The sequence below is a fragment of the Microcaecilia unicolor genome, chromosome 8, assembly GCF_901765095.1.
Source record: "Microcaecilia unicolor chromosome 8, aMicUni1.1, whole genome shotgun sequence".
NCBI classification, from domain to species: Eukaryota; Metazoa; Chordata; class Amphibia; order Gymnophiona; family Siphonopidae; genus Microcaecilia; species Microcaecilia unicolor.
Genome location: NC_044038.1, coordinates 77,450,251 through 77,475,114, shown reverse-complemented (window position 1 = coordinate 77,475,114; position 24,864 = coordinate 77,450,251). Strand labels below are relative to the sequence as shown.

Here is a 24,864-nt window from a genome sequence, read left to right as displayed (position 1 = left end):
TAAGCAAAGAGTCAGGTGACCCGGGTGAACTTTGGGAATGGAGGGACATGCCAGCACCACAGGCCCTTGCTTGGCTGAGGCGGGGCCAGGGAGACTTTACAACACTTTGCTGGAAGGGGCGAGTGGTTGTAGAGTGTAACATTTGGTTGGGTCCTTTTGATGTAGCTCAGGTTGTTTTTGTCATATGTTGGTTACATTTCAATTTGTTAACAATAAAGAAGCTGCAGCCTTTGTTTACACCACTAAGTTGTAATGGCTTTTCATTTTGTTGTTAGAGTTTTAAAGGGGTAAAAACGGTTGGGGGGGGGGGGGTTGGGGCAAAGGTTTGGGGGAGAGTAAAAGGAAAGGTGGGATCCCCATCTATGAAGTTATTTCCTAAACAAATGATAGTGAGCAGTTGATCTTATCTCCAAAGGAAAGGAGCTCTGCCATTTAACTGATTGATAAGGAAAATATCCATTAAAAATAGTTTTTTATAAACAGTTTCCTTAGGACTGGGGTACTGCAACATCAATGGTATTCGAGCAGACAGGGCTCTGTTTTTGTCTGCCACAGTTACGAGGTCAGCTAAATAAGCCGGAGTAAACCATGTACAATCTGGAAAGTCAGGGTGTACAATTTAAAAACAATACGAGCCCTGACAGGAAGTCAATGCAATTAAAAAAAAAACATAAAGGAGAGTGACTCAAATCTAGATGACCTACAAATTAGTTTGGCTGCAATATTCTGATAGGTCGGTAATTTTTTCAGTAGACCTTCTGATAAGCTCACAAATATTGCATTGCAGTAGTCCAACAGTGCTAGAATTAAAGTGCATTGAAGCTCAAATTTGACCTTACTCTTTGTAATTTTTTCATCGTATAAAATCCTTATTTTATCACACTATTCACATGTGGGCCAAAAGTCAGATTCATCAAAATGACCCCTAATATCTTAATCTGTTGCTCTAACTGAAATACTACGTTATTAATGATTAAAGATGCTCCTGTGAATGGCTTGAAAGAGTTCCCTAATACAAGGAACTTACCCCCCTGTTTACTAAGCCCCGTAGCAACGCCGACAGAGCCCATTCAAAGTGAATGGTTTATGTCGGCATTAGAGCACGGCAGCCACTAGCGTGGCTTAGTAAACAGGGGGGTTAGTCTTTTCTTTATTTAACTTATCTGTCTTTCTCTTTGTCTCTAGGAAATTTCACAGAGGACATCCCAGAAGAAATAAGGAAGATTAAGCCTGAGCTGGAAAGTATTCCAAAAGGTCTCTTTTCTTAAATCCTTCCTGTCTTCTATTTCTTTCATTCTAATACTCAGCATCTGTTATCATCTGAGACAGAGGCAGAGTGCATTTCAAAACAGCATTTGTTCCAAGGGGATCCTGCTGTCTCATTGTACTCTCTCTTTCTCTTTACTTTTTTCAGCTGTCTTCTGTGTTCCACCCTGTGGTGAGTATGATTTCTACACATTTCTAGGGCGGGCTTGTAAAATCATGGAAATGCACCACTTGTTTGGCTGGTGAACATCAGGTAGGTTACTATCAGGGGTGTAGCCAGACCTTAGGTTTTGGGCCTGAGCCCAAAGTTGAGGGGCACAAAATTTTGCCTCCCTCCCTCCCACGTGACCCCTCATACCTGAGCAGCCCCAAGCCCCTCAAGCCCTCCTCCAGCCGAAACCTGGCGCTTTTCATGTGCCGCCGCTGTCGCCATGCATACTTGGTTTTCACAAAACTGAGCATACATGGGAGAGGCCCATCTCCTGCACATGCTTGTTTTTTGCATATGAGCAAGGACAAGCCTCCCTCGCACATGCTCAGTTCCACAAAAAACAAGCATGTGGAGGAGGGGAGGGTGCTGGCCCAGGAAATGCTGCAGGCTTCAGTTAGAAGAGGGCTTCTGCTGGTGGGTCTTGGGGACCCCCACAAGCCAAAGCAGAAGACAGCGCCTTAATTTTGGGAGGGCCCAGGCCCCTAAGGCCCCCTCCCCCATGGCTATGCTACTGGTTTACTTAAAGTGTGTGTGTGTGTGTGAGGGGGGGGGGGGGGGTTGGACTGGGATTTGGGCTCAAAAGCTGGAAGACTAGAGAGCACAGTAAATCCACTCATTCAGCGCACTCCTTCCTTCCAATAATTCAGTCCAGGCCAGAAGGTGCAATTCCAACCAGAAGGGTTTACTGAACTTGGATGGTAAAAGGCTAAACGCTAACCACCACAGCTGATACTCAGTATTGGCAATGTCCGGGCACTGGCATTAAATATTCAGGACTGACAGGCCAAGAGTTTGCTGCCAGGATTAATATGGGTCCCGGCTGAATATCAGCCAGGACCTGCATACAGAGATCAGTCAACCTCCTGCCCCTCCTGCCCAATTCCAATTTTCCCCTCCCCCCAGACCTTTCCTTCAATACAAACCCCCCCCCCCCTCGGTTCCAATCCCCTCATGAACCCTAGTGGTAGTGCCACAAAGATAACCAACAGTGGTCAGTTGTCTCCATTTCTACAAAAGATGCTGCCAGGGCAGGAGCGACTGGGGAGTACCCCTGCTCCCCCAGTACCCACCAGGGAGACTACTACTACTACTACTTAACATTTCTAAAGCGCTACTAGGGTTACGCAGCGCTGTACAGTTTAACAAAGAAGGATAGTCCCTGCTCAAAGGATCTTACAATCTAAAGGACGAAATGTAAAGTTGGGGCAGTCTAGATATCCTGAATGGAGGTATAATGGTTATGTGCTGAAGGCGACATTGAAGAGGTGGGCTTTGAGTAAGGATTTGAAGATGGGCAGCGAGGGGGCTTGGCGTATGGGCTCAGGGAGTTTATTCCACGCATAGGGTGAGGCGAGGCAGAAAGGGCGGAGTCTGGAGTTGGCGGTGGTGGAGAAGGGTAGTGAGAGGAGGGATTTGTCCTGTGAGCGGAGGTTACGGGTAGGAGCGTAAGGGGAGATGAGGGTAGAGAGGTAATGAGGGGCTGCAGATCGAGTGTATTGGTAGGTAAGTAGGAGAAGCTTGAACTGTATGCGGTACCTGATCGAGAGCCAGTGAAGTGACTTGAGGAGAGGGGTGATATGGGCATATCGGTCCTGACGGAAGATAAGACGTGCAGCAGAGTTCTGAACGGATTGAAGGGGGGATAGATGGCTAAGTGAGAGGCCAGTGAGGAGTAGGTTGCAGTAGTCAAGGCGAGAGGTAATGAGAGAGTGGACGAGTGTTCGGGTGGTATGCTCAGAGAGGAAAGGGCGAATTTTGCTGATGTCATAGAGAAAGAAGCGACAGGTCTTTGTTATCTGCTGGATATGCGCAGAGAAGGAGAGGGAGGAGTCGAAGATGACTCCGAGGTTGCGAGCAGATGAGACGGGGAGGATGAGGATGTTATCAACAGAGATAGAGAGAGGAGGGAGAGGAGAAATGGGTTTGGGTGGAAAGACAATAAGCTCGGTCTTGGCCATGTTCAGTTTCAGGTGGCGGTTGGACATCCAGGCAGCAATGTCAGATAGGCAGGCCGATACTTTGGCCTGGGTTTCCGCAGTGATGTCTGGTGTGGAGAGGTAAAGCTGGGTGTCATCAGCATAAAGATGATATTGGAAACCATGGGATGAGATCAGCGAACCCAGGGAAGAGGTGTAGATTGAAAAAAGAAGGGGTCCAAGGACAGATCCCTGAGGAACTCCAACAGAGAGCAGGATGGGGGTGGAGGAAGATCCTTGAGAATGTACACTGAAGGTGCGGTGGGAGAGATAAGAGGAGAACCAGGAGAGGACAGAGCCCTGGAATCCAAATGAGGACAGTGTGGCAAGAAGTAAGTTGTGATTGACAGTGTCAAAAGCAGCGGATAGGTCGAGGAGGATGAGGATGGAGTAATGACCTTTGGATTTGGCAAGGGACAGGTCATTACAGACTTTAGATAGTGCTGTTTCTGTCGAGTGTAGAGGGCGAAAGCCGGATTGAAGCGGATCAAGGATGGCATGAGAGGAGAGAAAATCAAGGCAACGGCTGTGAACGGCGCATTCAAGTATCTTGGAGAGGAAGGGTAGGAGGGAGATGGGGCGGTAGTTGGAAGGACAGATAGGGTCTAGTGATGGTTTTTTGAGAAGTGGTGTGACTACAGCATGCTTGAAGGTGTCAGGGACAGTTGCAGTGGAGAGAGAGAGGTTGAGGATATGACAGATGGGGGGGGGGGGGGGGGTGACAGTAGGAAAGATGATGTTTAGTAAGTTGGTGGGGATGGGATCAGAGGCACAGGTGGTGCATTTTGAGGAGGAAAGAAGGTGGGCGGTTTCCTCCTCGGTGATATCAGGAAAAGAGGAGAAGGAGGCCTGGGTTGGTTGGTTGAGGGAGTGGGTTAAAGGGTGAAGAGGAGGAGGTGGCTTGGTAGTGAATTCAAGGTTGATCTTCTGCACCTTGTCACGGAAGTAGTCAGCTAGTGATTGAGGAGAGAGTGAGGAGGGGATGGGAGCAGAGGGCACTTTGAGGAGGGAGTTAAGGGTGGCGAAGAGACGACGAGGGTTGGAGCCGAGAGAATTAGTCAATTGGGTGTAATAGTCCTGTTTGGCAAGGAATAGGGAGGACTGGAAGGAGGATAGCATGAATTTGTAATGAATGAAGTCGGTATGGGTGCAAGATTTCCTCCAGAGGCGTTCGGCAGAACGGGTGCAGGAGCGAAGGTATCGGATGCAAGGGGTCAGCCAGGGCTGGGGATTAGTACGCCTTGTGGGACGGGAGATGGATGGTGCAAGTGTGACCAGAGCAGTGGAGAGAGTGGCATTGTAAGCAGAGACAGCCTTGTCGACAGACTCCGAGGACATGATGGAAGGGAGGAGATTAGAGATACAAGAGGATAAGGTGGGAGGGTCGACAGCCTGGAGATTCCGGAAAGTAGTGGTTAGTGTTGGGCGGGACTGAGGGGGAGGGTGATGAAGTGTGAAGGTGATCAGGTGATGATCTGCGAGAGGAAAAGTAGAGGTGCAGAAATTGGAGGGTGAGCAGGTAGAGGAGAGGACGAGGTCAAGACAATGGCCAGTTTTGTGAGTAGGGGTGGTGGAGCTCAGCTGGAGGTTGAAGGAGGATGTCAGAGTGAGGAACTGAGAAGCGTAGGAGTCAGATGGGTCATCAGTGTGTATGTTAAAGTCTCCAAGAATGAGGGACGGAGATGAGGGTTCAAGAAAAACGGTGAGCCAGGCATCGAAGTCGGTAAGGAAGGAAGGGAGGGACTTATCGGGGGGGGGGGCGGTAAATGACTGCAACTCTGAGTGGCAGCGGGTAGAATAGACAGATGGAGTGAACTTCAAAGGATGAGAAGCAGTGAGACTGTGGTAGGAGGAGGGGTTGAGAACTACAGGAGGGCGAAAGTAGAAACCCGACTCCTCCTCCGCAGCCAACTGGGCGGGAAGTGTGGGAAAAAAGATAACCTCCATGGCACAGGGCCATGGCTGAGGCAGAGTCGTCGGGGGTGAGCCAGGTTTCAGTTAGGGCGAGCAGTTGGAGGGAACGGGAGATGAAGAGATCGTGGGTGAAGAAAAGTTTGTTGCAGACCGAACGGGCATTCCACAGGGCACACGAGAAGGGGAGGGAAGATGGGGGGAGGAGGGGAATAGAGATGAGATTGGAGACATCCCGGAATTGTTTGCATGGATAGGACGAGGACAGGTGTGGGGGACCTGGATTGGGATTGATGTCTCCCGCGGATAGCAGGAGAAGGAGCAAGAGAATGCGGAGGAGGGTGGGGGAGGTAGGGCGACGAAGACGGGATGCACTTAGGAGGAATGGGGATGGGTTAATGGCAGGAAGGAAGTGATGAATGTTGAGAGCTAGGAAGGAGGAGGGGGATAGGAGAGATGGTGAGGTGGTGAGGGACGGGGGTGGGTAGGGTATTGTAGTAGTGAGCAGGACGGGAGAGGACATGGATGGGCAGTGAGTTCCTGTAGCAGACAAGACAGCGGTAGGGGGAGGGGGAAAAGATTAGGAAGCGACAGGGCAAGGAAAAGAATGTGTATAGGGGCCAGGAGTAGTGACTGAGGTGTTAAGCAACAGATAGAGTAAGTGGGAGAAAAATAGATGTAAAGAGAAAACGGCGCGCGGCACCTAGAGCGGAGGCCCTGAGTGGATCAGAGCGGACCTGGGAGTCACCCCAAAGAAGGCTGAAAGGATATGCAGATGAGCTGCAAGTCCTCTACAGCACCTGAAAGGCAGCCAGTGGTAGAGCTGGGCACCTCTCAGCTGAGGAAAAGGCTTACCAGGGGTTAGGCCGAAGCCAGCATTCCTCCCCCTGAGGGTCGCCTGATCCTAGCCAAAAAGCACCTGGAAACTAAGGGTACTTGCGACTGAACTTTTTAAGGGATTGGGGATCAGGGGATCAGAGAAGTGGGACTTTGAACTATTTTAAAGAATTGGGGGTGGGTGGAACTGGAAATGTTATAAAAGATTGGGAGGTGAAGGGGAGGGAGGTATACTTTCTGTATTGCAGCCTGCTATCTATGTGCTCCAAGCTGTGGTGAGACAAAACCAGAATGTACCTTACAGTCCTTTAGGGAGGCATAAACATTTGGACAGTGAATCACACAGTAAATTTTCACGTGATAAACTACTGCACAAGCGTGCTATTTGATCACGAGTTACTAAATAGGTACCTACAAGTTTACTTTGGGCTATAGCTTTCACTATTCTCAGCTTCTGCCAGATCCCTGTTTTTCTTAATCTTCTAGGTTATCAGAAGAATTCCAGACTCTATAAATGTGAATCATGCAGTGTGATGGATTGTGGCTATCCCGTAGACTGCAAGTGTATGTTTGATTACTCAGGTTTTCTATAACATCCTGTAAACTCTACTAGAGCAGTGGCATAGACAGGGTTAATTTTTTCAGTAGGACTGAAGGTTAATATGGGCGGGCACTAGCCCCCTAATTCTACAGAGTTGCGTGCTCAAATTTCCGATAGCATGCAAATTTGCACACGCAACTTATAGAATAAGGTCAGTTGCCACACGTAACTTTATCAATTAGCTGCTAATTGGCATTAACAACCAATTACTGGCTATAATTGGTACTAATTGACAGTTAAGTATGTAACTGCCTTTAGCTGATATTCTAGAAGTTGTTTGCTCAAATTCCAGAGTGCACAACTTCAAGAGGGGCGTGAACCTGTCATGGGCAGCTCAGGGGTGTGTTAGGCAGTTAGACACACGGGTTATATAAAACACTAGTATTTACATGCCTAACTGCCTACAGCAGTTCTTATCAATCTTTTTGTGGCCATGACCCCGTAATAGTGGCCAAACAAAATTGTGTGACCCCCTCCCCCTTTTCAGTGATACAGAATAATAATGCACCTGTGGAGAGCCCATCGAAGACGTGATCTCAAATGTGGGGTTTTTAAATCCCATTTAGGGTCCTAGCCCAGTGTTTGGGGAGCTTTGGCCTACAGTTAGGCACGAGCATTTACGTCAGCCATTAAACTAGCATAAGCACTCATGACTAAAGTTATGTGCGTAAATGCGGACTCAGCTTTAGTATTCTATAATGACAGTTGCACGCACAATTGCTGTTATAGATTTCACACTTAGCGTGTATCATCCTGGCGCCTAACTTTAAGCAATCTGTAGAGAATTACACCCTAGGCGTTCAGAGGCCAGGGCAAAAATGTGGGAAGGGGCCTCCTCATTGTGGGTCCTATCCGTTTATTATCCCTTTCAGAGTCCTCGTTGCCCTACACATCCATGGCACTTTTTCAGCTCCTCTCCCAGAACCCTTTCCAGGTCTTGCCCTCATCCCCCATTTGGCCCCTTTCTCTCCTGTTCTTCCTTATGGTACCAGGCCCTGAGTGAATCAGGTGCTACACTCTATGCTATATATTAAGATGTTTTATTGTGTATTGTGTTGACATTCTAAGTAGCATACTATGCCATAATATGTACTGTTATTTGAATATTTTTTTCTGTTGATATTGCCTATTGCCTATGTGTAGATCATGGGTTCTCCACCGAGTCCTCGGGACACATCTAGTCAATCAGGTTTTCAAGATATCCACAGTGAATATGTATGAGGTAGGTTAGCATACAATGGAGTTTGGGGGGGGGGGGGGTCACGTGATGTCTGCTACCTGAGAGGCAGCAAGAGAGAGAGGCTCCTCAAATAACCTGCCAAAATCAGCTAAATATCTAAGATTCACTTTGGTAAATGGATCCCTGGATGAATCTGGACCTGCACCTCGCTGTTGGGCTTCTGGCCAGCACTTACCCAGGGAGTTCTGCCGAGATATGCCCACGAGGACACAGAGAAGAGCGAAGCAACCGCAGAGGATGGGCATGAACAAGATGGTGGAGGTGCAGCCGGCACAGAACCCAGTACCTATGCAGGCACTCGAATGGGTGCAAGAGAGCTCTGCAGCATTAGAAGACCGACTTACTAAGAAGTAGTCAGCGGTTGATGGAATTAATGAAAAATTTGACTCCCAGGTGCACTGACTATCGGAGGTGGAACAGTGGGTATCAGTTGGAGAGGACAAGGCGTGGGCCATGGCATCTCAAATAGCTCTGCTTCAGAAGGAAGCGGGAAAGATGTGTGACCACAAAAAAGAGCAGGAGAATTGTGTCATGTCCCCTACCTCAACGCAAGCGGCGTCATCGGACTGCGCTGGGTCCCGTCGACACACACACTTGACTGGCACAGCCCTGAGCCATGTGTGTGTAGTTCTTCTCTGGCTGCAGGCTCCTTGATTGCTTTGCTTCCATTCACCTGGGTCTGCTCTCTCTCTGTCTGGCTTCCCTTGCTTCTCTCCTATTGGTCTTCCAGTTCCTCCTTCCCCTGCTCTTGTCCTATAGCTGTGTTCCTTCTCTCTGCTGGTCCCTGCTGATGTCAGACGCCAGCACTTTATCAGCTGAGCTCTGCCTGGACTCCAGGCTTCGGCTTCTACTTTGGTAGGTGTTACTTGCTCAGTAGTTTGCTTCTTCTCTACTTTGTCCCTCGTTGCTGACTTTGCCTGTGCCTGGATTACTCTCTTGCCTGCCTACTGACTTTGCCTGTACCTGGATTACTCTCTTGACCTGCTACCTGCCTACTGACTTTGCCTGTGCCTGGATTACTCTCTTGCCTGCTGCCTGTGTGGCCGTTACGTTCACCGCCCCGCTCCCTGCTCCGTCTCGTAAGTCCTGCAGGCCGCCCACACCTAGGGGCTCAACCTCTGGGGAACGGCAGTCAGCGCAGGTGAAACCCGGGGTTGTCCGGCTGCCAAGCGGAACCTGGTCCGAGTACCGGGCTTAACAGCGCTCTACTTGGTACAAGAACTCACAAGTCTGACAAATCAAAACAGGAGAAATAACTTGAGAGTTATTGGATTACCAGAAGCAGTAATGGATTAAAAACTTTACTATTTCTTTGACACATGGCTCCAGGAATGTTTGGGACTTCTGGAGGGTGAGAGCGATTTTTTTCTGTGATTGCGCACACTGTATAGGTGCAAGGGGTGAACCTAATGCTAAGCCCTGAATAGCGATTGCCCATTTTACTAACTGGCAAGCGAAGGAGCAGTTACAAAAGGCATTTCGTGCCCAAACTTCCGTGGAATATGAGGGCCACCAGTTGCTCCTGTTCAACGATTACTCGACGAGGTGGCCTTGATGCACAAGGCCATGGCACCTACGTGTATGGCGTTGCATAAAAAGAGAATCTGGTTTGCGCTGCTTTATCCCGCCAAACTGCGAGTCTGGCACGGAGGTCAAACAGTCCTTATTCAGGAGATTGCAGAGATGAGGAAATTTCTGGACACCATTAATAAGGACAATGGAGCTGGAGTGCGGGAGACCCTTTGAGCAAGCCTTTTGGGGGCTATTATTTTTTGGGTAACAGTGCATGAGGACACGATCAAACCTTGAGTTGTGTGGATGAATTTTGTCTTTTTCATGTCTGCATATTTGGTCAACGGATTTTATTGAAGGGGTCCTCCACATGTGGTTGAAGGTATTTCAGAGTGTACCTTTCCTACCTCGATGGGACACATGGACTGCCAAGTCAAATATACTTTATTCAATATTAGGTGAAGAAATAGCAGGGTTTGCATTTTCTCGGTTGAGAGGAGGGGTTTGTTTGGTGAATTGAATGTATGTTACATTAAATGAGATGGTGGATGTGTGAGGGTAGCCTTCCTGTGGGTCTCAGGTAGGTGAAGGATGGGAGATGGTTGCTTAGGAAGGATAGGAGAGGGCGGGGGGGGGGAGGGGTGGAGAGTGGGAGGGGGATGGGTTGTTGGGGTTTTCTGCTGTTCTGAGTGTATGTGAGGTAAATTTGAGGGTGAAAGTTGGTGTGCAATGGAGGGGAGGGGCGAGGGGAGGAGATACAGGGCATGAATGCACAATGGGCCTAATAGGACTTGGGGGAGACCAAAGAGAGGGGAGACTGCTGCCTCCCTCGTGTTGTTTTTTCAGCATTTCAGAGTCTGCATTAATAGTTCATGAGACTCAGGAGTGACTCAGTGGTATACACTCTCCTGTAAAAAGGACTAAGATATTGTCTTGGGGCTGATATAGCATACATACAGGAAACCCACTTATCAGCAGCAGAGCATCAAAAACTGAAGAAAGGATGGGTGGGGGAGGTGGTGAGTTCTCCATACAATAGCTGGCAGAGAGGAGTAGCTATTTTAGTACACAAACATTTACCCTTTCACACTCACAAAATTGTTCAGGATAAAAAGGGTAGATTCGTGCTTCTACTTGGCGAGCTTTGGGGGTATAATATTCTCCTTTGCAATGTTTATGGCCCAAATATCTACTCATAAGTTCTTTTCTGATTTAGTGGCTGCAATAGTACCCTACACTAACTATCAAATCATAATGGGGGGTGACTTCAATGTATTTGCGGACCCGTCAATTGACTGTAAGCCACCTAGGTCTAGACATAGGGGGCTGGATGCTAAGGGTGTTAATTTTTTATCCTCACGGTTAGATGTAGTAGATATATAGAGGGTTTTGCACCCTCATGATGTGGAATATACTTTCTTTTCCCATCCCCATAATGTCTACTGTAGGCTTGACTATCTTCTTTTGGCTTGATCCCTGTTTCCTCGGGCTGCCGAGTCCTGTATAGTTGATACAGCTTTCTCTGACCACTTAGCAGTTATGGTAGCTATTTCCTTTGTTGAAGACCCGGGTGAGAGGGTGTGGAAGCTCTCCCCCTCTCTGTACAATGATAGGGGTTTTTGGGTATATTTAAGAGAAAAATGGTTGGAGTACCAAGCTCATAATAGCACACTGGGGGTGAATCCTGGCATTTATTGGGAAGCCTCTAAGGCAGTCATGCGGGGCTATATTATATCTTACACTTCTGCTCTGAAAAAAAGGAGAGAGGCGGAACTCCTACGTCTTTCACAAGAATATCAGCATCTACGTAGGCAGCATGTGCTTCACATGACTGACATTATTAAGCAACAAATGCTATAGATTAGGAAGCAATTAGACACATTATTGCACCAAAGAGCAGAGAGGGATATATACCTTCAGCGTTGCAAGCTGTTTAAATGGGGCAGCAAGGCTGGTAAGCTTCTAGCCAACCTAGTGAGGCCGCCCCATAGGAAGTAGGTCATTACTTCTATTAAAGATGACAAGGGGCAAGAATACACCACAGAAGCTCAAATTATGGAACAGTTCGTAAAGGTTTACAGCTCCCTTTATCAAGCACGGGAATTTAGTGTGGAAGCATGTGAGACTTTTTTCCAGCATATGGATATGTCCATTCTTAGGGTAGCGAATCCACAATATCAGTGTCTCTGGCAACATTCAATGACATATACACACAAACCAGGACTTGTAGCCACCAACTCAAAGAGAGTGCTTGAAACAGTTCACACCAGTATAATATAATAGAAATTTTTTATGTATGTAGAGTACCCTCAGATATTTACCACTATTACTGCAGTCAATAATGCTGCTACAAGGTGGCATAGCACTTCTTTCATCGGGTAACTCTAACAAATTTTTGGGAGGAGCAACATATGCTCATTTTTTCATGCTTCCCAATCACCTCAGTGCTATAAAATCGCTTATCACTTTTAAAAATGTATATACTAGGTGAAAACTGTGCACTTATCTTAACAAATTCTTCCCAACCTTGCATGGATGCGGATGCCTTATAAGCCACAGGGGATAAGCAGGCTTTAGGTCTTGCTTTGTCTTGTTGATTGCTTGAGAGAAAAAAGAATGAGGAAGAAAAGAATTATGCAGCCTTAACCCTTGTCACTGAGGAAAGTGATTGAAACCCAGTCGGGCGGTTTCAGGGGAAGGCAATTGATGAATGTTTCAGCAAGGCAAGATAGTTCTGCCAGGGAGGCAAGAATTTGTTAAGATAAGTGCACAGTTTTCACCCAGTATATACATTTTTAAAAGTGATAAGCGATTTTATAGCACTGAGGTGATTGGGAAGCATGAAAAAATGAGCATATGTTGCTCCTCCCAAAATTTGTTAGAGTTACCCGATGAAAGAAGTGCTATGCCACCTTGTAGCAGCATTATTGACTGCAGTAATAGTGGTAAATATCTGAGGGTACTCTACATACATAAAAAATTTCTATTATATTATACTGGTGTGAACTGTTTCAAGCACTCTCTTTGAGTTGGTGGCTACAAGTCCTGGTTTGTGTGTATATGTCATTCTTAGGGTAGAGCAGATGTCTGTTTTGAACTGTCCCATAACGGACCAGGAAATCAGCCAGGGCATTAAAGCCTTGAAGTTGACAAAAGCTCCAGGACCTGAGGGCTATGGCCTGGAGTATTATCACATTTTATCAGATCTGGCAGTAGCACCTTTAAGAGCAATGTTCAGTGGATTGGGGGAGGAGGGCATGGGCTTATAATAGAACTTGGCACATATAGTGCTTATTCCAAAACCAGGAAAGGATCCAGCACAAGTGGGATCTTATCGACTCATCTCGCTCTTAAATCAAGATGTTAAATTACTAGCGGCTATACTGACCTGACGTCTAAATGTGGTGATATCCAACCTGGTACATGAAGATCAAGTGGGTTTTGTGCCTGGCCACTATGCATCTATGAATATTCTCAGGGCTTTATTGGCCATTCATGAATATAAGGGGAAGGGAGGACTGGGGGCCATAGCGGGTTTAGATATGGAGAAAGCTTTTGATAGCATATAATGGCAGTACTTTTTTGGGTCCTGTAGTGTTTTGGTTTTCAGGGAACTTTTGTTGCTTGGATCTTAGCTCTTTATACTTCCCCCAGGGCACAGTTGCTGATAAATTGTAAACTCACAGATAGATTCTCTTTACAGAGGGGTACATGGCAGGGATGTCCTCTTTCCCCACTTCTTTTCTTATTAGCTATCGAGCCCCTGGCTTTGAAGATCAGGAAGAGCAAACATATACAGGGTATACTGATGGGGAATAGGGAAATGCGTATAAATCTTTTTGCAGATGATATTCTGCAGTACTAGGCGAACGCCCCTCTTGGTCTGCCGGAGGCATTGTCTCTAGTGAGAGCTTTTGGAGATCTTTTGGGTCTGCAGGTTAACTGTTCTAAATCAGAACTTTTCCCTTTCTCTGGACGCTCTGAGGAGCCTTGGTTTTCCTCGTCACTTATCCCTCCTGTAAAAGGCCCGATGCATTACCTAGGTATATATCTTAGTACTAACCCAACCTTATTTTATAAGAACAACATCCTAGACCCTATAGATAAAATCAGGAGACTTTGTGCTGTTTGGAGGGACCTACCGCTTTCATTGATGAGCAGAGTGGCCTTAGTGAAAATGATACTTTTGCCCAAGCTGTTATACCCCCTACAGGCTGCTCCTATTTGGGTGTTACGGGAATAGGGTATCAGAAGTTAATCTTGGACAAAAGTCTAGGAGGCTTACACTTATATAATATTGCAGCCCTGATGCGTTTTATCTTTGAAGGGATAAAGGTGATATGCTGTTTCTCCCCCCCCCCCCCCCCCCCCAGGGTGGGTGGCGGAGTGGAGTAGCCCTATGTCATTTATAAATCTTTTGCATACACCCCCTGGGACTTCTTCTAGGCTTGCCCTCCAAGTTGAGTTTTCCTCAACCTTTGTGAAAGGCCTGGTGCTGGTGGCGGGGGCGCCAGGGTCGCTCACCTGATGACAATGGTGAGAAATAGTGCCTTCCAGGCGGGTATGGGTTGTTCAGAGTTTTGGAGATGGAATAGAACAGGTTCTACACAAATTGGTCAGTTGTTGTCGGGGGGGGGGGGGGGGGGACTCTTTTCTTACTTTCACTCGGGTCAAAGATAAATGGGGGTTTTCAAACCATCATATGCTACAGTACCTACAGGTACTGGTCTTCATTGAGGGCTAGGTATGACACGCTTGGATGTATGGAGTGCAGTATAAAATACTACATCAAGCCCATATGACTAGGGCAAAAGGGGCTAACTTGGGTCTTTGGGACAATGACTGCTGTTTGCGATGTAATTCTGGAAAGGGAACGCTTATTCATACCTTTTTGGAATGCCTTGCTCTGTCCAAGCAGAACAGTGCTTTTTCTTTGCTTAATAAGGTTATCCAAAGGGAAGTGGATTGGGATTATGTTACATTGCTTCTGGGAGATCAAGGACTCATTCACATACAATAATTAACTCAGCCTCAGAGGTGCTTCCTGTATATGTCCCTATTGCTAGTTAGAAAAACTATATTGCAGTTTTGGATCTCACCCGATCCGGTGCCATATGATGGGTGGACTGCGAAATTGCGAGAGATAGGTAGGCATAAGACTCAGCTTTATTCTAAGTCCCTTAAAATGGATAACAGATCATATACCTTGTTGTGGATGTGTTGCTTAGAACTGATTGATAATTAAGGGGGCGGGAGTTGATGATGTATGGGTGGATGAAGGAGGGTTGCCAGAGGCTGTCTGTTGTGGTCTTGATACAGACGGAAGAGTGCTAGTGGAATGTCTTTAGGGTAGAAGCATGGTATATTTTAATTTAAATCTATTTTATTGATGGAATAACATCAAATACAGCAGTTAACTCCCAATGAAACATTTCTTAAACATGTAGTTCCATACATTTTCTCCCCCCCCCTTTCTCTTCCCTCCCCCCAACCCTTCCCTTCCCTTTACCCCAACCCCATTCCAATCCCAACGTTATGCAAAAACTCCAACAAGTGCTTACCAATATTAAATCTCTAACCCGCTTAATCCTTTATATAACATAAGGTTGCCCACATAACAAACACCGCTGTGTCATCAAAAAGGTTCCAACAGTGCCCCACTCCTTTGATGTCTTGCTGACAAAGATGCACAAGGGGCTTTTGGCTCTTATAGCCCCCCGTCGCAGTAGGTCACCACTGTGGAGTACATGTTCATTGAACCCTTGTTAATATTTGCCATTAGGATTTACGCATATTATGACATTATATACTTGCAACAAATCAAACTCAAAACTTGAACATACCTTTCGACAGCACTCCCAATGCCAATTAAACATTATCCCGTATCAGTCAACCTTTTCTTCCCCCCTCCCCCTACCCCCAACTCCCTCCCTCTTACCTATCCCCTTTCCCCTTCACTATAGCACCACTTAGTAGCAAGTGAGCATGTGATAGACACAGAACATACCCCCCCCTACACCAACTTGATATCCCAATCTTCTCATGTGGGTACTGTAGCGAACATGACAGTAAGAATTGAGGCTTCCAACCTCCTCTTCCACTCATCGCACCTTTAACTTCCAGCAATGACGGCTTACCACAAATTCTCAACCCATTCGTTCCTATCACATCTCTTCCATGCACCCGATCTAACCTAAAACATTCAATACTTGACTCCGTGCTCTTGGGGATATTTTTTGCAAATAGGCCCCCCAGACTTTCATGAATCGCTGCCGCCTCTTTGGTGAGCTACGAGCATCCTGCATTTCCCATAACATCAGCTCATGAAGCTTGTTCCTCCAGTACCAATAAGAGGGGCCTTTATCCATGATCCAATGGTTGAGAATACATTTTTTCCCCAAAATGCAAACTTTGCTAAGAAAAATCTTTTCCTCTAGGGAACCTCTATTCCAAACCCTCACTGAACTAAATAAAACTCGCTCAAAGGACAGGTCCACCTGATATCCAAGGACCCAACTTAGGAACCGGGAGAGAGCCAACCAGAACCCCTGTATCACCCTGCACTGCCACACCCCGTGGAGAAACGATGCATTGTCCACTGCACACTTGGGGCATTCACTGGTTTCCACCACACCCGCATACCACGCCTGTTTAGCTGAAAAATATGCCCTATGGATAGTTCTAAAGTGGCATTCCTGTAACTCAGAACTATGCACCACCCTTACTCCTCCCTGAAGCGCGGCTAATATAATCCCCTCTATTATTCTACTTCCCGCCTCCTGGCTCCATTTCTCAGCTAATGGTTTAACATCTCTTTTAGGTTGTTTCCCTATCAGCACCTTGTGAAACCAGGACACTGATATTTGTCCAGCTGCATCCCCGGCCAGGAGCTCCCTGATACTCATCCCAAACTCTGGTAATAGGTCTGCGGCGGGGAGGCTATATATATAATGTGATAATTGGTAGTAAGCTAGTTTTGCTAATATTCCTCCAGTACAGAGCCTCTCAAATTCTAAATAAGTCATGACTTTCCCATCTCTCTGTAGGAAATACTCTAAAAGTATCACTCCCTTCTTCTCCAGGTCTCGAAAGACCTTATTTTCCCTCCCAGGCAAAAAATCCCCATTACCCATAATGGGCAGCAGTACACTCTGCTCCGGATTATGCCCTAAAAGTCCCGCTACCTCTCTCCACAAATATCGCAAAGGCTGCAAAAGGCAGCTACGTTTTACCCCTTGCGAGAGATTACTAAATTTTGTGTGCAAGAGGTAATTAAGGTGCCAGGGGCTAAAGTACAGGCGCTCCAATTGTGTATCAGTGTATGTAGCCGTGCCCAAAACCCAATCTCCCAGATGGCGGAGCAGACATGCTTGGTTATATGTGCGCATATCAGGAATCCCCAGTCCCCCACTCACCTGGGTCCCGCCAAGACTATTCCACCTGAGTTTTGGTTTCCGCCCCGCCCAACAAAAACGATTTACCTGTCTCTGGTGGGCTTTTAAATCTTTTTTCCATAACCGTATTGGCAATGTTTGTAACATGTATAGCCACTTCGGGAACACCAGCATACGATACAAATGTATCCTTCCCATCAGTGACAACGGCAAGGAGGTCCACTTGACCAACTGTACCTTTGTGTTCTGCAATAACTGAGGAACATTACAGGCGTACAGCCTTGCTGGATCTATTGTTAATTGGATACCCAGATACGTAAAGGATCCAGTCACCCAGTGCAGCGGGAACTGTTCCCAGTCCGCCCTCCTGACCTCCGGACTCGCCAGGGCCTCAGATTTCATATAATTTAAGTGTAACCCCGAAAATTCTCCATATTCCTTTATGCTTTCCATAAGATATCCCAAGGACCTCTTTGGATTTGTAATTAACACCAGCAAATCATCGGCGAATGCCGCAATTTTAAATACCCTATCTCGAATATGTACTCCTTGTATATCTGTATTAGTCCCAATCTCTCGTATCAATGGGTCAAGTGTTAACACGAAAAGGAGTGGAGAGAGAGGGCATCCCTGGCGCGTTCCCCGGCCTATAGGAAACCACTCCGACCCTAGACCATTGACCAAGACTCGCGCCCGAGGGTCATTATATAATGCCCTAACAGCCTGTAGAAAGAATCCATTCATCCCATACGCCTTAAGTGTTTCGAAAAGGAACCCCCAGTCCACCCTGTCGAAAGCCTTTTCGGCATCAAAACTAATTAACATTGCCGGTGTTCCCTCCCTCTGCACTTTTTCCAAAGCTAGAATTATTCTTCGCATGTTCTTTGCTATTTTCCTTCCCCTTATAAATCCCACCTGCGGTTCCTCCACCAAAGCAGGGAGATACCTGGCCAACCTATTGGCTAACAATTTAGCCAGAAATTTAGCCTCTGAATTCAAAAGTGATATCGGTCGGTATGATTCTGGGCGATTGGCTGGCTTACCCGGCTTTAATAGCACTGTTACGTGAGCCTGATTCATATGTAATGGCATGGATCCCCGCTGAACTGTTAAATTAAAGACCTCAGTCAGAATCGGGCAAATTTCAGTCTGCAATAGCTTATAAAATTCGTTCCGCATTCCGTCCGGGCCTGGTGTCTTCCCCAAGGGGCTCTGCTTAACTACCCACATCACCTCCTCCACCGTAAAGTCTGCATTTAATACCCGGAGTTCTTCATCTTCTAATCTAGGTAGATCTATACCAGTCAGATAAGTCTCGCTAGGCGTGACTAAGTCATCTTGCGGCTGATACAGTTGCTCAAAAAATACTCCTGAGATTTCACTATCCTGATGTACCATGGCTCCTTGTTCATTTGCCAGCGTGAGCACCTTACGGTAGCCTGCCTTCCTGCCCATCACCCGTGCCAAAAACTTCCCTCCCTTGTTAGCAAACTTATACAGCCGATACTTATAATAGGCCAGGGACCTCTGAACTATACGATGATGCACTAGCTCATTAAGACTCTGTTGTGCCTCTAACAGCTGAACCCGGAGCCTTTGCGAATGTCCCTCACTATATTGTCGCCTCAGCATAGTTACTCTCTTCTCTAATCTAAGTATCTCTTGTTTTCTCACTTTCTGTTTAAAACTTGTGTATGCTATAGTCTCTCCCCTGAGAACCGCCTTAGCAGTCTCCCAGTAGAGCATTGGATCCTCCCTATGATTCTCATTGGTCTTACTGAAGTCTTTCCAACATTGAACCAAGTGGGGAAGAAACTGCCCATCCCGATATAACCAGCTTGGAAATTGCCACACCTTGTCGCCTCTCCTCCCCTCATCTAACTGTAATCTCACCATTACCCAGGCATGATCAGAGACCACAACTGGACCGATCCTAGCGGTATCCACCTGTGTGAACAAGTCCTCTGTGACAAATATATAGTCAATTCGAGACCAAGTGGAGTGAGCCCTCGATAGATGGGTATAGTCCCTCTCAAGAGGGTTAAGTGTTCTCCACACGTCCACCACAGCAAATGCCTCTTCTAGCGCCGCTATTCCCCTCCGAGGTCCGGCCAGCTCTCTCCCCGTTGGTTTAGACCTGTCCAGTGCTGGATCTGCTGCCTCATTAAAATCTCCCCCCATTATAATGGGTATCCCTCCCAAACCCTGCAATGTACGAATAAGCTGCGTATAAAATTGTTTTTCGAATGTGTTTGGTGCATAGATATTACAAAGTATAACCGGTTGTCTATCCAACACTACAGATGCCAGCACATATCTCCCTTTGTCATCTCTCACTACCTTGTCAACCTCCACATGTATTCCTTTTCTTACCAATGTGAGCACTCCTCCCTTCCCTCCCACTGCTGGTGACTCAAAAATTTCGCCTACCCACCAACGTTTCAATTTAGTATGTTCTGCCTGTGTTAAGTGTGTCTCCTGCAGAAATGCAATTGACGCCTTTTGATCATTCAGAGTTTTTAAAATTTTTTGCCTCTTAACTGGTGAATGTATACCCCCCACATTCCAAGTTAAAACTTGTAGTGGAGCCATATAGTCTCTACATATCTGTCAATGCCTCCATATGATATTCCTATAATCTCAACGGCGAGGTGTCCCAGCCACCACCTCCCCGGTGCGTCCTTCCATTTTATCACAACTATTTCGTCACACCACTCATCCTTCACATCCTCACAGCGTGCATATTTATGATCTGTGCCCCCCCTAATCCCTACCCCCTCTATTTCCCCCTGTATCCCGTCCCCACCCTCCCCCCACCCCTCCCCCCTGTAACTCTTCAGTCTTCTTCTTGCCCCGGACTTCTCTCACTCCTGGAAGCCCCTGGCCCATCAGCACCTACTTATTTTTCGAACCCCACCCCTCAGGACGCCACCCAACTCATGGTCAGATGGCCCTCACAAATCCCAAATCCCTCACAGCCACTGAAACTTCTCTGTGTTCTTACCATCGTAACTGTCCTACCAAGAAAACATTAACAATGAACTTACAACCACAACTTTCAAGTAACCCCCACATTGTTCATCACTTCTGGGTCCGTGGCCCCCACCCACAGAGAAACGTAGGAGGGGGCCACCCGACTGTCCAGCAAATTTCATACCCAGTACTATCTCATGTGTCGGGCTCCTTCATGTCCTTGTCTAGGAACTGCTGGGCCTCCTGTGTGGTCTGGAAAGAACGCCACTGGTTCAGATGGTGAATCTTCAAAATGGCTGGATAGAGCAGCATGAATCTGGTCTTCTTAGCAGCCAATGCAGAACAAATGGGGTGAAAACGGCGTCTCTGCTCCTGTACTCCTGCTGAATAGTCTTGAAAGATCTTTACCTGGGATCCCTCATATATAAGGGAATCTCGCTTCAATCTGTAACCCCGCATGATTTCTTCCTTGTGCAGGTAATTGAGCACTTTAATGATGACGATTCTCGGTCTCTGCAAGTTTTGTTGCCAGCGCCCCAACCTGTGGGCTCGTTCAATACACAGCTCTCCGTAACTGTCAGAGAGAGCCAATTCTTTTTTCAACCACTGTTCCAGTAGATATCCCAGCGATTTTTCCGGAATCTTTTCAGGGATTCCCACGAGTCTCAGGTTACATCTCCGTGCACGGTTTTCCATGTCTTCTATTTTTTCCTGTTGCAGCTTAAGCTGATTCTGGAGTCTGGCAATCTCCTGTGTATTGTGTGCACAACAGTCCTCCGTTGCGGCTATTCGATTTTCCGCCTCTCCCACCCTCCTCTCCGTGTCTGCTGCAGATGATTCCAAGTTTTTTAATTGCCCCGCCAGCAGATCAAGTCTTGGGCTGAGGGCCGCACTCACCGCTGCTGTTATTTGTGCCAGCTGTTTATCGGTAAACTCTACCTCCACTGAACTTTTCAAGTCCTCCATTTTATGGTTGGGCCTGAGAGGTGTGGGCTTTTCTTTATCAAACTTCGTCCCCTTGCGAGTAGTCACAGGCGACATGTGTTTCAAATATTGCTCCATACACAAAGCTCACCAGTTCACATGCGTCCTCCGCACAACTTGCCTCCCGAATTTACTAGACTTTAGTTGTCTAACTTCTGTGGGGACTTAGCTCCTATGTGTATTCTCAGCGGCCTCGGGGCACTCCGAAGTTCTTCTGGCACTCAGCCCGTACCTTCCGCGGTCTCTCAGGTTTGGAGATGGGGTGGGAGAAACGTTATACCACTCAAGGCTACCGTCTGAAACCTTCACCCCCAGACTGGGGGGGGGGGGGGGCAATCAGGAAGTATATACAGCACTATCCTGCCCGAAACTTGCGCCCACGATATGCCTCAGAGAGAAAAAAAAAAAAAAATGACAAAAACTTGTGCCTCCCCCAGACTCTCTGCTGCTCTCTGTCACTTGCCTGCTCAAGCCCGTCTGAGCCTCACTTCTACTCCGGGGTTCGCGTTGCGTCTGAGGGGTCTGCTGTGCCTGCTTCCGATTTGCACTTCTCTGCCTCCAGTTTTTAACAGGTTCTGACTTCTCCCCTCGCGTGCGTCCTTTCTCCCCCGATCACCGCTGGCCTCTGGGTTTCACTGATTTCGTTTCTCTGCTGCCGCCGCCATCTTGAAAATGCGGGTCGTGAGAAACTCTGCGCGGGGGCTGCCAGCTTCTATGGTGGGGCCGTTCGTAGGTGCTTCCTGGTCTCCGCTACCCTCCGATGTCCCTTAGAGCCATCGGAAGCGGTGCCGGTGCCGTTGGTTTCGGGGCTTCGCTCGAGCGGTACGGAGCTCACAGCTCGTCGGCCATCTTGCCGCTCGGCTCCACCGGAAGTCAAGCATGGTATATTTTAAAAGTCAATAAGAAGATATTTCATCCACTATTTATTTATTTTTTTAATTTTTTTATTGCATTTGTATCCCACATTTTCCCACCTATTTGCAGGCTCAATGTGGCTTACATAGTTTTATTAACATTGCCATTCCAGGATATCAGATACAGTTAGTATTGTGCAGAGATTAAGTAGGGAAGAGAGAAGAAGGAAGGGAGTGATAGGGTATTTATAGATGGTGGGCTTTCATAACTGAGTAGGTTGGTGGGGTATACTTATATTTGTTGCTGTGTTGATATTGTTTTGTACCCAGTTCAGTTGTGCTGCTGAACAATCTGTACTGACAACCAAAAATATAATTTAAAAAAATGTATACAATGGAGTCAGCGCCTGCAAATCTATCTCATGCATATTCATTGTGGGTATCCTGAAAACCTGACTGGCTAGGTGTGTCTCAGACTGGATTGAAAACTCCTGGTCTAGATCAGGAGTTCTCAACCTCAGTCCTCGAGACACACCCAGCCAGTCAGGTTTTCAGGATACTCACAATGAATATGCATGAGATAGATTTCTATACTGAGGAGGTAGTGCATGCAAATGTATCTCATGCATATTCATTGCGGGTATCCTGAACACCTGACTGGCTGAGTGTCTCAAGCACCAGGTTGAGAACACTTGGTCTAGACTGATCTTGTACACCCCCTTGGATGAATTTCTTCAAAAACACAGTAAATAAATTAGTAAATAATCATTTTCTAGCTGGCTTAGATCACTGTCTACTCTGGACTTCTCCTTTCATTTTGGGCAAGGAGGTGAAGGGAAGGCCTTCTGGAAGCAATGTACCTCACCATGCTGTGCTTCAGGCCTCTGCACTCTGAGATTCTTGAAATGTGTACTGGCTGTTATTTACACAGATAAAAATCAGCTACATTCTCATCAGGGGCGGACAGACAATATCCGGGTCCCCGGGTTGAAGGGGTCATTTGTCCCCCACCGCCACACCCACCTTTGTTTCCAGTACCCTCTGCACACTACAGCCCCCCAGGCCTACCTTGAAGAATCCTGGTGGTCTAATGGCCTCTTTGGGGCAGCTCTACCTGGCGCCACCATTTCTTCTTAATGGCTGCTGAGACTTGCTGCAGCAGTCTCACAAGTCTCGGCAGTCTCTCGAAACTGCCCAGGAAGTCTTGGCAGCCATTTTGAAGATGTGGCAGTGCCAGACAGAGCAGTGCAGCAGGCAGGAAAGAGTGGGGTTCTTTTCTGCCCCTGAAGAGGCCATTAGACTACCAGGGCCCTTCAAATTAGGCCCAGGAAGGACCCACTGAGGTTCAGGGGGCTGTAGTGTGCAGGGGATTGGGGAGAGAAGCACTGGGCCCCCCAGAACCTCTGTACCCTTAGGCACTGCCTGGTTGCCCATATGATCTGTCTTTCCCTGACTCTCCTAGATAAGAACATAAGAACATAAGTGTTGCCATACTGGGACAGGCTGAAGGCCCATCAAGCCCAGTATCCTGTTTCTAACAGTGGCCAATCTAGGTCACAAGTGAATGGCAAAATCCCAGAACAGTAGAACAGATTTTATGCTGCTTATCCTTGAAATAAGCAGTGGATTTTCCCAAGTCCATCTTAATAATGCTATCTCTGGACCCTCCACATCTACCCTGCCCCACTTTCTGTGATAGAGGGATAGAAGATCTGCCAAGTGTGTAACATGGATATTAGTAGGGACAGGAGACTTCACTTTCCAACATTTCCCCAAGCCCAGGTTTTTATACTTTGACCTGAGCACAGTTTGCTGCTCCTGTCCTTTCAGCGACGGAGGATCATTGGCTGCTGCCCTCATCCTACCTTTGTCCAGGAACGGGGAGAAGTATGAGCACCGGGTTCTCATCCATGTCACAGCAGAAGAGGCTGCAATCACAAACAATAACCCCTTGTCACCTGTCCTCTACTTATAAGAATATGGCTGCCTAGTGAGGCTCATATGTAGGCACTGAAGAAAAAGCGTCAGTGCGTGCTGACATTTCCATTTTTGGTTGGGCATGTGCACAAGAGCGGAGCTTACCACAAAACCTTTGTGCTCATGTGTCAGGCAGTTCCTCCCCCCCCCCCTTTTGGTTTAATATTGTGATTTAACCACGCATAAAATTTAAATATGATTTGCTTCAAACATTGCTGCGCTAGTTTTTTGCATTGCTGTTGTGTTGTGGGCCCATCTGTGCATGGCTTCTGTGTTCATCTGTGACCATCAGCCTCTGAATTTCCTTTTGCTGTGACAGGAACAAGTGGGCAACTGACATTTCATAAAGGAGTTCCATTCATTGGTCTCAGATCTCATGGACTTGACTGGATTCAATCCTGGGCCCAAAGGTGGCTTAAATGGACTTTTCCATTGGAAGCAGCCTCGCCCATGCGACTCTTTATGAAAGAGGTTCCTTAAATCCATGGAAACACCCTGAGGTTCATTGAGTAGACCCAACAAAGAAAAAGCCACTTTTGCAGCAAAATCTAAAGTAGATCAGATGTGAGGAAGGTATCACAGTCTTTCTGGGGTCTGCTCTGGATTTCTACTGATTCACTACAGATTTTCCCATGATCTTCCAGGAAACGTCTGTCAGTGGATCAGGGGAAATGACTATTCTGTCAAAGCCAAAGCAGACAGAAATCTGTTGAATTAAACTTTTACTTTGAATTCTGCGGCATGTCTTTAGAAGAAAGCTTACAGCCTGTGTGTTCTTCATCTTTTACAGTGCAGGATATTTTTGTGCAAGAGAATGCCAGGACCTTGATCCAGTGTGTCTTCAAGTTCACCATCCCTAAAGACATCACTGTTGTGTGGAAGTTTGCAAAGAATGTAAGTTGAATAACCAGAAATCTGCTTCTTCCTTTCTGTGCTGCCAACTGGGAGACCTGGGTTTCATTCCTGGTTTGGGCTCCTCTAAACTTCAAGCTTTCTGCTGCAAAGTTGGTGATCAGGGTTCTACCCCATCTATGACTGTTGTGCTCCTCAGCTGGGGGTTCCATTCCTGGCTCCTTCTCCTGCTCCTCAGGCCCAGATTTTTTTATTCTATTCCCAGCTGAAGCTCTC

General features: G+C 47.0%; 1 protein-coding gene across 1 annotated transcript in view; it reads left to right on the top strand.

The window, feature by feature from the left end:
• SPACA6 (sperm acrosome associated 6) overlaps positions 1–24,864 on the top strand; it is a 47,625-nt gene that overhangs the window by 16,973 nt on the left and 5,788 nt on the right. The window contains exons 3-6 of the mRNA XM_030213363.1: positions 1,186–1,254; positions 1,415–1,438; positions 6,688–6,765; positions 24,527–24,630. Coding sequence (XP_030069223.1) covers positions 1,186–1,254; positions 1,415–1,438; positions 6,688–6,765; positions 24,527–24,630 — 275 coding nt within the window. The remainder of the gene's footprint in view (positions 1–1,185; positions 1,255–1,414; positions 1,439–6,687; positions 6,766–24,526; positions 24,631–24,864) is intronic.